The sequence below is a fragment of the Ziziphus jujuba genome, chromosome 12 (genome assembly GCF_031755915.1).
Source record: "Ziziphus jujuba cultivar Dongzao chromosome 12, ASM3175591v1".
Lineage (NCBI taxonomy): Eukaryota > Viridiplantae > Streptophyta > Magnoliopsida > Rosales > Rhamnaceae > Ziziphus > Ziziphus jujuba.
The window spans coordinates 3,678,208-3,688,542 of record NC_083390.1 but is presented as its reverse complement, the minus strand read 5'-3'; the positions used below and the strand labels follow the sequence as shown (position 1 = coordinate 3,688,542).

The 10,335-nt window shown below is 35.5% G+C and overlaps 1 protein-coding gene across 2 annotated transcripts; it reads left to right on the top strand.

Moving 5' to 3' along the window:
* Positions 1 to 2,782: 2,782 nt before the first annotated feature.
* LOC107428310 (histidine kinase 3) lies at positions 2,783 to 10,170 on the top strand. 2 transcript variants are annotated; one of them, XR_007237613.2, is made up of 11 exons: positions 2,784 to 4,211; positions 4,642 to 4,923; positions 5,285 to 5,454; positions 5,886 to 6,098; positions 6,420 to 6,606; positions 6,698 to 6,749; positions 6,887 to 7,116; positions 7,224 to 7,322; positions 7,559 to 8,688; positions 9,021 to 9,382; positions 9,493 to 10,170. XR_007237613.2 is itself a non-coding variant. In XM_048462759.2 (10 exons), exons 1-10 carry the CDS (start codon positions 3,726 to 3,728, stop codon positions 9,283 to 9,285), a joined length of 3,114 nt encoding a protein of 1,037 aa, XP_048318716.1. In that variant the 5' UTR covers positions 2,783 to 3,725; the 3' UTR covers positions 9,286 to 9,383. The 2 variants fall into 2 exon arrangements, 1 of the variants encoding a protein (XP_048318716.1); XM_048462759.2 differs by lacking the exon at positions 9,493 to 10,170 and having other exon boundaries at positions 2,783 to 4,211; positions 9,021 to 9,383.
* The last annotated feature ends 165 nt before the right edge of the window (positions 10,171 to 10,335 follow it).

Here is a 10,335-nt window from a genome sequence, read left to right as displayed (position 1 = left end):
TACTTAGATAAGTTATTTATACTATTTAATAAGAAACATAGGCTTCAAAACCAATAGATCGCATGCCAATTTGCTGTAGTTAATTAATTTACAAAGCCACTATTTGTTGGTGGTCTTTCTGATATATAAGCTCTTTTTTTTTTTCAGGAGACTTTTGCCAAACTCTTTGATATTTCAACCTTTTTTTATTTTTTTTTTAATAATCCCTATAATTCTGTAGCTTAGTTTAACTTATAAAAATGCCTCGGGTTGGAGAACCATCGTTTGCCTGGATCGACAACATCAATATCTTCCACACCTAACTAGCTTTTACCCTTTTACCGACCAACAACGTATTTTTCAAATACCATAGGCTAAAAATATAAGGTTTTATTAGTTTTAAAATTATGATATAATTTTTTAATGCATTGCCAAACTTGGACCATATGTCTCTAGATTATATGTTTTAAATAATTTTTAGTTATGGCATTTTTGGCTTTATTCTTTGTTTACATGTAATATGTATATTTCAATATAGACATATATCATAAGATTTGAAGTATTCATCCTCAATGAGTAATTTAATAGTAAATACTAAATCCAGTCAGTCTCCATGACAAGATCTTTGGTTTAAACTTGCCAAAAAAAAAAAATGATTAATTTTCAATGAAATACACACACACACATATATATGAATATGCCTAACTAGTAATATAAATACCAAAACCAGTCATTAATTAAAATTCAAGATCTTAGCCCTTTCTTAAAATTTTGTTCTTAATTACAAAATCTATTAGCATGCAAGATACTAAGGTATAAATGTAATAAATGAAATATGCTTTTAATGTCAATGATTTTTGACTAATTTGGCATACATATTAATTCCCTTTCCATACATATAAATAGATATTAGATCATCAAGCATAGCTCTAAATTTTGTTTAATTATGGACATACCATGTAAAACTAAATTTACCCACCAATTCACCAACCTTGAAGAAGCTTTTAAACAAAAGACAAATAATACTGATTAAACTTTTATTTTTATTTTTTTTATAAATATTTTTTTTTGGGGAAAGAGGTGAATGAGACGAACGATTTGCTTTACTTTTTATTCCTCCTCGGCAAATGCTCACAAAATGGTAATTCTCATCTGAGGTGCAAAAGTACAAAATGCTAATTAAAAAAATTGGAAAAAGAAAATTAAGTAAAATAAAGAGAGAGAGAGCAAGTTACAGAAAAAAAGTTTGGAAACTCGAACAAGTTATTTGTAAGTTATTGAAGAAGCAGTTCACACAAAATGGAGAGCCGCGACAAAGTTGTCCGAACAGGGGTAGAGAGAGAGAGAGAGAGAGAGAAGAGAGAGCGAGAGAGAGAGAGAGAGAGGGTCTTTTTTTTACACGTGGGAGAGAGGTGCTCTAATTTTTATCCCATCCCCCAGAAGTGACACGTTGCGAGGCAAAGACATTATGGACATTACACGCTGGACAATTCCTATTGGTTAGAGCCTGAGGACCGGTGCGCTGACGTGGGCACGTCGCTGTCATAAAGAACTCCTTCTCATCAGAGGATGAGAGGACCCAAAAAGCTTAAAAAAAAAAAAAAAAAAAAAAAAAAGTAGTGGGTAGTAGTGATGGCCTAATCACTTCGTGACAAGCCTTGATTAAAGCGCCCTTAATATTTTACCACCGCTTTTTTATCAAATTACGTTCCTGCCACTGTTGTCGTCTAATCACCTTCATCCATTCATCATTCTCCTCATTTCTCAATTTTGCCATCCATTCCTCGTTTTATTCACTTTCATGCCCTTTTGGTTCTTTTTGTCCAATTTTTGTTTCCTATGAAGTAAACAAATTGTACCAAAAAAATAAAAAATAAAAAAATAAGATGCCCACCCTATTACTCTTAGGTTAGGAGGCGGTTGGTTTCAACTACAATTTGTACCATAAAGGGTTATTTTTATCATTGGTGTGGTGGGGTATATATACTTTATTATAGCTTTCATTTTAGCTTGTTGAAATGGGGTGTCCAACTATTAATGAAAGTATATATTATTACATTTTTTTGGTACTTGTATTTTATGGGTTTCATTTTGTCATTAATTACAGAAAGAAATGTGAAAAAAAAAATTGTATATTTTTATACAAGTACATAAAATATAAATACACCATAGAAAAAGATGTAGTTTTAGCTTGTTTAAGCAACCATGTTGATTTTGTGACTAAAGAAGGGATGGGAAATCTTCTAATTATACAAATTGGCACGTGAGGGATATTGGCGTCCGTGTAAGCAAGCAAAACAGTGGTTTTATTTATTTTTTATTTTTCTAGATTCCAAAACAGAGAAAGCATAATAACACCTCGAGAGGTTCCTATCATTGGGGGGCCTTATCTCTTTACCTACTCTTTTGACTCTTTGGTCCTTCAATGGCAATTCTGGAAAAGTGCGGGGTATCTAATGCCAATTTTCGTGAAAAGGTAGAAGATGAAGGATGTAAATTTGTAACCATGCAAAGGGTATTTTTGTCAAGAAAAAATACAGCCATACAAACACAAGAGTTAACGACTTAGCGTGTAGAATTTGTCTACTGGCATTGGATAGATAGGGATGTGAACACAAAGGAAAGTTGGAAAAAAGCAGTGATTTCTGCTGAGTGGAAGTATACCTTTACTGCCCTTAATTTTGTGTTACTTTATTTTATTTTATTTCTCATTTATTATTATTATTTTTAATATTTATACTTTAAACATATATATATATATGTATATATATATATATATTTTTTATTTATTTATTTATTTATTTTTTATCTTTTGGTTGGATGTGCTGGATAGAGATAATGGCCTGTGCTAGCAGACATTTCTAGCACCATATTGTTCTCATTTTTTCTTTAGCAGATTCTTCCTTCGTCTCAATGTCCATGAATCTGCTACTCTTTGCTTTCTCTGTCTGAAAAAAAGGAAAAAAAAAAAAAAAAAACTGTTTCCTACAAAACTATATTTGTAATCAATATTGTCTTTACTTCTTTCTCTGCATCATCGATCTCTGCAAGGTTGGTTTTCTCAGCAGTCAAACGTCAGCAGCACCCACATGCTTGAATTTCTTGTTTTGATTTTCAGGAATTTAAGAACTCTTCGAAAACTAGATTTCCTGTTAGATTCTTTTGTTGTTGTTGTTGTTGTTGGGTGGTGGTGAGTTTCTGATTTGATAACTAAATTTCGAATCTTTGTTGGTTAGTTTGGCCCATTTACTTGTTCTGGGCTTTGGTTGGTAGCTAACAGGATAAATATCCAGTTTTTTCTTTTTCTGCTTAAAATTGGAAACCAGAATCTTTAGGATTCGTTGATTCTTCTTGTGGATATGTGAATTTCTTATCCTGCTAATCTCTGGGTCTTCTCTTGCATTCTCAAATTTGGAAGTTCTTTTGGGTGGATAAGATAATAGCATCTGTCCCTCACTCATCCTTTCTCATCTATATGGGTTTATAGTGAATTTTGAACTTGGGGGTGGGCTTTTGTTCTTCTCCATTACTCTTGTTGTTCCTCTTTCTAAATTTATTTTTATCTTTTCTAATGTTGGGTTTAACTAGACATTTCCTGTAGATTATTTGACAGTGGGTCTCTCTCTCTCTCTCTCTCTCTCTTATATACACATTATATTACCACCTGGAATCAGCTCAGCAAAGAAGTCAGACCCACTTAGCCTGGGTTACTGTTTGCAGTTACCCTGTGTTGGTTAGTGCTCTGGATGAGCTTGCTTCATGTATTTGGATTTGGTTTAAAGGTGGGGCATCTACTTTGGATGCTATGTTGCTGGGTTATATCTGTGATTTCAATGAATTGGTTCCTTAATGGTGGAATTATGGACACCAAGACTTGTTTGCTTGGTGATGGTGGAAAGATATGCCCGAAATGGTGGGAGAAAATCTCAGGGACCATTTACAAGATCCACCATAACTACTGTCAGTATATAGGCTCCAAAACAGTAAGAAGAAGATGGTGGAAAAGGCTTTTGATTACATGGGCACTTGGTTGGACTGTGGCATCCCTGTGGATCTTCTTGTATATGAACTCACAGGCTACTGAGAAAAGGAAAGAGACTCTTGCCAGCATGTGTGATGAGAGGGCAAGGATGTTGCAGGATCAGTTTAATGTGAGCATGAACCATATTCAGGCCATGTCCATTCTGATTTCAACCTTCCATCATGGCAAAAACCCTTCTGCAATTGATCAGGTAACCAGATCTCCTTTCATTTATTTGTAATTTTAGGATTCTAGTTCTGGTGGAACTGATATTCTTCCACTGGCGGTGCATCGTTATTCTAAGCCATCCTTTGTTCTTAATATGGAAATATTCCAGCTAACAATGGTAGCTCTGATGTTGATGTATATAATTCTATTCATTACAGAAGTTAAGCTATTTGTCCACTATACTCCCACTTATGGGTTGCTCACAACTCAATTTCGCATATAGCTATATTGGATTCTTATATCTCATTCAGGTTACTGTAATATGTTGAATTTGGAGAATTTTGTAGATGTTTCTATTTAGTTTAATCTGTTTTTAGTTTAGGACTAGATCTGAGATATTTTACCTATTATCTTTAGTATCTTGTGAAAGAGGGAAAAAAAAAATAAAAAATGCTAACTTTCAGAACCTATAGAGAACTTTTGCTAGGTACACAGAGAGAACTGCTTTTGAAAGGCCCCTCACCAGTGGTGTGGCATATGCTGTAAGGGTGCTCCACTCTGAAAGGGAACAATTTGAGAAGCAACAAGGCTGGACTATTAAAAGGATGGATACCTTTGAACAAAACCCCGTTCATAAGGATGACTATGACCCAGAGGCCTTGGAGCCATCCCCAGTTCAGGAAGAATATGCTCCTGTCATCTTTGCACAGGATACCATTTCGCACGTGGTCTCCCTTGATATGCTGTCGGGGACGGTAGGTTCCTTCCCATCTTATGGAGATTATCGTTATCAATTCCTTGATTAGTTTGATAGATCTGAATGAAAACTCTTCATTATTTAGTAGACTATTTCATATGCTAAACTTCTGTGATACCTTAACGAGCTCTTTTGATCAGTCTTGACAAAATTCCACTAATCTTGCTTTTCCAACTCATCTTTTTGAATTGTAAGCAACAAATTAGTGGACATGAGGGTTGCTAGGATTTGAACATAAGTCTCAATAGAGAACTTGGATTGATATTTTGTTAAGTTACTGTCAATCCCATAACTTAAGGTGTTAAAATATGATCACAACACACCCTCTTAACATTATATTTTCACTTGTGTTCCAACAGGAAGATCGTGAAAATGTTTTGCGTGCAAGAGCATCAGGAAAAGGGGTCCTAACTGCTCCTTTTCCGCTGCTCAAAACAAACCGTCTTGGTGTTATATTGACCTTTGCTGTCTACAAGACAGATCTCCCCTCAAATGCTACTCCGAATGAAAGAATCCAAGCAACTGATGGGTATGTGCTTTCTCAAAAATAAAATGTGAACAGTTTAATGGGGTTTCTTCACTTCTCCTCACGTTCAACTTTTGTAATAATTTGATATCATTACAGCACAAAAGCAAGCAGTTACTTAAAAAATAAGAGGAACGAGACCCCAAAAAAAGGAAAAAAAAAAAAAAAAAAAAGAAGAGTTCTTGTAACATACCATGGAAAGTTGAAATAAATTGCTTGGCTTAATTGTATACTTTAAAGCCAGTCTGAAAGAAAATTTCATATTGCAAGTGTCCCATTGGTTTAGAATGGGGCATTTTGTTTCCTTTACGGTTGCAAAACTGCCTTAAAGCTATGACTGCTATAAAATCCATACTATTGCATGTTGGAATATCGAAATAATTACCCATGATTTCACATGGAGATCTGTTAATACTTGCACTGTTGCCTACCAGATATCTTGGTGGAGTCTTTGATATCGAGTCACTTGTGGAAAAGTTACTTCACCAACTTGCAAGCAAGCAAACTATCCTTGTGAACGTGTATGACACTACCAATCACTCACAGCCAATCAGCATGTATGGTTCAAATGTTTCATATGATGGTTTGCAGCACGTTAGCACCCTAAATTTTGGGGATCCTTTTAGGAAGCATGAGATGCGTTGCAGGTAGCCAATAATATCTTCTCTGTACTAATAACTTCTATATTATGCTTTTGTGTTATACAGGCATCTTACCGTGGTGTATTGTTATAGTTTGTGTTCAAGACATGATGAAAGTTTTGTTAATTTATTTGCAAGGGTGGGTTTGGGTTTCCTGTCTTGCTGCAATTGCTATGTTACTTGTATCTTAAAAGCCTAATAATTTTTTGAAGTGTATTATATATGTATTATGTATTTTTGAACTTTCAAGTTGTGAATTCCAATTCGTTGGAAGTTCTCTATCTGAAGTAGTTGAAAGGAGTTAACAAACCAAGCTTCTTGACTCAGATTCAAGCACAAACCACCATGGCCATGGTTAGCAATAACTACTTCAATTGGCATCCTTGTGATTGCTCTGCTCATTGAGCATATATTCAATGCAACTGTAAATCGAATTGCAAAGGTGGAAGAAGATTACAATCATATGATGGGGCTCAAAAAACTGGCTGAGGCCGCTGATGTTGCCAAATCCCAGGTATGTACTGGTTAATGCAATTAATATTTGTCTAGGATTCTACTATATGCATTTCCCTCTAATCAAATTTAAACTCTTGTTTTATTTTTAGTTCCTTGCTACGGTGTCCCATGAGATCAGAACCCCGATGAATGGTGTTCTTGGTGAGTTTGTGAAACTCTTGAATTCCATATGTAGCCAATGTCTAGAATAAATAAAATTATGTCTAGAATAAATAAAATTATAGCCTCAGAGAAAAGCTTGATGAACAATGATATTATAATTATGTTCCTTTGTTCAGGAATGCTGGATATGCTTATGGACACAGATCTGGATGTAACTCAACAAGATCATGTTAGAATTGCCCAGGCGAGTGGAAAAGCTCTAGTCTCACTTATAAATGGGGTGTTGGACCAGGCTAAGATTGAATCCGGTAAGCTTGAGTTAGAAGAGGTGCAGTTTGATCTGCGAGCAGTTCTCGATGATGTTTTGTCACTCTTTTCTGGGAAGTCTCAAGAGAAAGGAGTGGAGGTAATATATTCTTCCAACGTGTGATGCTCTTTCCCCCTCTTTTTCTCTTTATCCACACAGTTTGCTGCTTAAATTTTCATTATCTAATATTTGGGCTTTCCTAGCAGTTGGCTGTTTACATCTCGGATCGTGTTCCTGAAAAGCTAATTGGTGATCCAGGAAGGTTTCAACAAATAATCACCAATCTCATGGGAAACTCAATTAAAGTAAGCATCCTATATGTACTTAGCATCCGTCTAAGGAAAATGAAAAATAAAACAGTTTTAAGAACTTGATCAGCTCTGTAAATCTTGTCTTGTGAATTGCACTCTAATCATATGGTATTGTTGTAATTATTCTAAAAATTGAAATAGAAATATATTGTTCGCAAATGTTTTTCTTCTAAGTTGTGTTGTTCTCTTTCTGCTCCGGTAGGCAATAAAATTGGTTAATTAATGTGCAGTTCACAGAGAAAGGACACATTTTTGTCACCATTCATCTTGTGGAGGAGGTGATAGATTCAGTTGAAGTTGAGACCGAAATATCATCAAGGAACACCTTGAGTGGTTTCCCTGTTGCTGACAGACGGTGTAGCTGGGGACGATTTAGAGCTTTCAGTCAAGAAGGATCTGCTGCTACTTTTTCATCAACCTCCTCTGACATTAACCTAATTGTCTCTGTTGAGGACACAGGAGTGGGGATCCCTCCAGAAGCCCAACCTCGTGTTTTCACTCCTTTTATGCAAGTTGGGCCATCTATCTCTCGGACTCACGGGGGAACAGGTATTGGGCTGAGCATAAGCAAGTGTTTAGTTGGCCTTATGAAAGGAGAAATTGGGTTTGTGAGCATTCCAAAAATCGGTTCCACCTTCACATTTACTGCTGTTTTCACTAATGGCTGTAATTCGAACGAGTGTAGAAGTCAGCAAATCATCAATCAAGCTAACACTGGATCCTCAGAATTTCAAGGGATGACTGCACTGGTAGTTGACCCCAGATCTGTCAGGGCCAAGGTGTCAAGATATCATATCCAACGGCTTGGAATTCTTGTTGAAGTAGTTTCTGATTTGAATCAATGTTTGTCAATCGTAAACAGTGGGAGTAGAGTTATCAACATGATCCTTGTTGAACAGGAGGTCTGGGATAAGGATTCAAGCACAATAACTATTTTTGTCAATAATTTGAAAAGAACTGATCACAGGGTTCCTCCAAAATTGTTCCTTCTTGCCAATTCAGTTAGTTCTCCTAGATCAAGCATTACAACTTCAGGTGTTTACAATGCTGCTGTTATCATGAAGCCTTTAAGGGCAAGTATGCTTGCTGCCTCGCTACAACGAGCCATGGGTGTCGGTAACAAGGGTAATCCTCGAAATGGGGAGCTTCCCAGTATGTCCCTACGCAGCCTTCTTCTTGGAAGAAAAATTCTTATTGTGGATGATAATAATGTGAACCTCAAAGTGGCTGCTGGTGCTTTGAAAAAGTATGGGGCCGAGGTGGTTTGTGAGGACAGTGGGAAAGCTGCAATCTCACAGCTTGAGCCACCCCACAATTTTGATGCCTGTTTTATGGATATCCAGATGCCAGAAATGGATGGGTATGTGTTTCTTTATTTATTGATTTTTTTTAATGTTGCTTTAAAGCTTTTGATTTGAGCATTTGTTGCATCATTATCTAAATTTTGGAATCCTTGCAGGAATGCAAGAAAAATTGGCTTCTCTTTTTTTTCTGTTAGTTTTGTACTTTTATATTTTCAAGGCTTACTAATTGGCAAATTACAGTTTGATTGTTTTTGTTAACCGCCTTTAGTTTAGCTGTAAGAGGCAGATATTCCTCTGCTTATGTTAGCTTTTTCATCCATTCAAGTAAATGTTAATTTATTCTACTACAATTTCTTACAAAAAAAGTTCTATTCTCTTTTGCCTACAGGTTTGAAGCCACAAGAAAAATTCGTGAAATGGAAAATAATGTCAGTACTCGTATCCAACGGGGAGAAGTTTCTATTGAAGCTTATGGAAACGTTTCAACATGGCATGTACCCATTTTGGCCATGACTGCAGATGTAATCCAGGCTACTCATGAGGAATGCATAAAATGTGGTATGGATGGATATGTATCCAAACCATTTGAAGCAGAGCAGCTCTATCGAGAAGTTTCACGTTTTTTGCAGCCAGCTTCAAATGGAAATCTGTAGAGTGGATTTACATTGATGACTTACTGACAATTATAGCGTGAGAGCATGTTCTCCATGAAGTTCTGGCATACTTGATGAACACAGTTTCTTCTGAGTGGTAAGTTCACCTTACAAAATTTTAAATATCACAAGCACTTACAACTTTGAAATCGAAACTTTCCATCAACAAATCTATGAACTTATCTTTCATGCTTGAATTTTCAACAGGAGAACATTTGCTTTATGGCAGAAGAGTGTATATAAAAATCTCTGCTTGATTGATTGGTATTTGGGTTTCTATTAATTCTTTCAAATAGAGCCAAATGTCAAAGCAGATTCAATTTTTCCTTATAAGAAAGGTAAATATCTTTTGCAAGCCATTCAATAGAAGTTGGTAATACCTGGGTTTTAAATTCCAGCAAAGAGCTCCTCAATAGGACTTCATATCTGGAAAATTTATTACTTTGGAAATGACTGAAATACGAGTGACTTGGGTGTATCATAGAAGCTGTGGGATTTTGCATTCTCCATTGCAAAGGATGTTTAGTAATAAGGGACTTGAGCTCATTTGAAGGGATTCAGTTGTTTCTCTGAAACGTAGTGTATCATAGTATTGATTCAGCAGAAAATATTGAATCCGAGCTTTCTTTGAAACAAAGAGCAGGAGGGAATGCACCACCGCCATGTACATTATGTCCCCAATAAACAAAAATTTGTAATTCATAGCAGCCTTTTTTTTTTTTTTTTTTTTTTTCATTATTTTTTTCCCCTCTTAACAATTTCAATAGTTTGTATCAAACCTAGAATTCATGTAACTACGCCAGGGTATCAAATTTGAGATACTCATGATTCTTGTCGGAGCTGTATATCTCGTAAATTGCAAAAGTTTTTGTTTTTTGTTTTTTCTTCCTTTTTTTGTTTTGTTGTTTCAAGGGAATGGAAGATGGTCTAGAGATTAATTTATGTATATGATAAAAAAATTTAACTCGTCATTAAGCGCTGATTAATACAGCTTATTAAAATTTCAATCTAGTTTTTCTGTTTGTCGCTTTATTGGATTAAGGTTTTAGT

What these genes read in the sequence shown, in the direction of transcription:
- LOC107428310 (XM_048462759.2), top strand. Translation starts at nt 3,726, where the DNA reads ATGAGCTTGCTTCATGTATTTGGATTTGGTTTAAAGGTGGGGCATCTA. An exon ending in AAGCATGAGATGCGTTGCAG is followed by an intron (nt 6,099 to 6,419) that starts GTAGCCAATAAT and finishes TTCTTGACTCAG; the next exon opens with ATTCAAGCACAAACCACCAT. An exon ending in CAGATGCCAGAAATGGATGG is followed by an intron (nt 8,689 to 9,020) that starts GTATGTGTTTCT and finishes TTTTGCCTACAG; the next exon opens with GTTTGAAGCCACAAGAAAAA.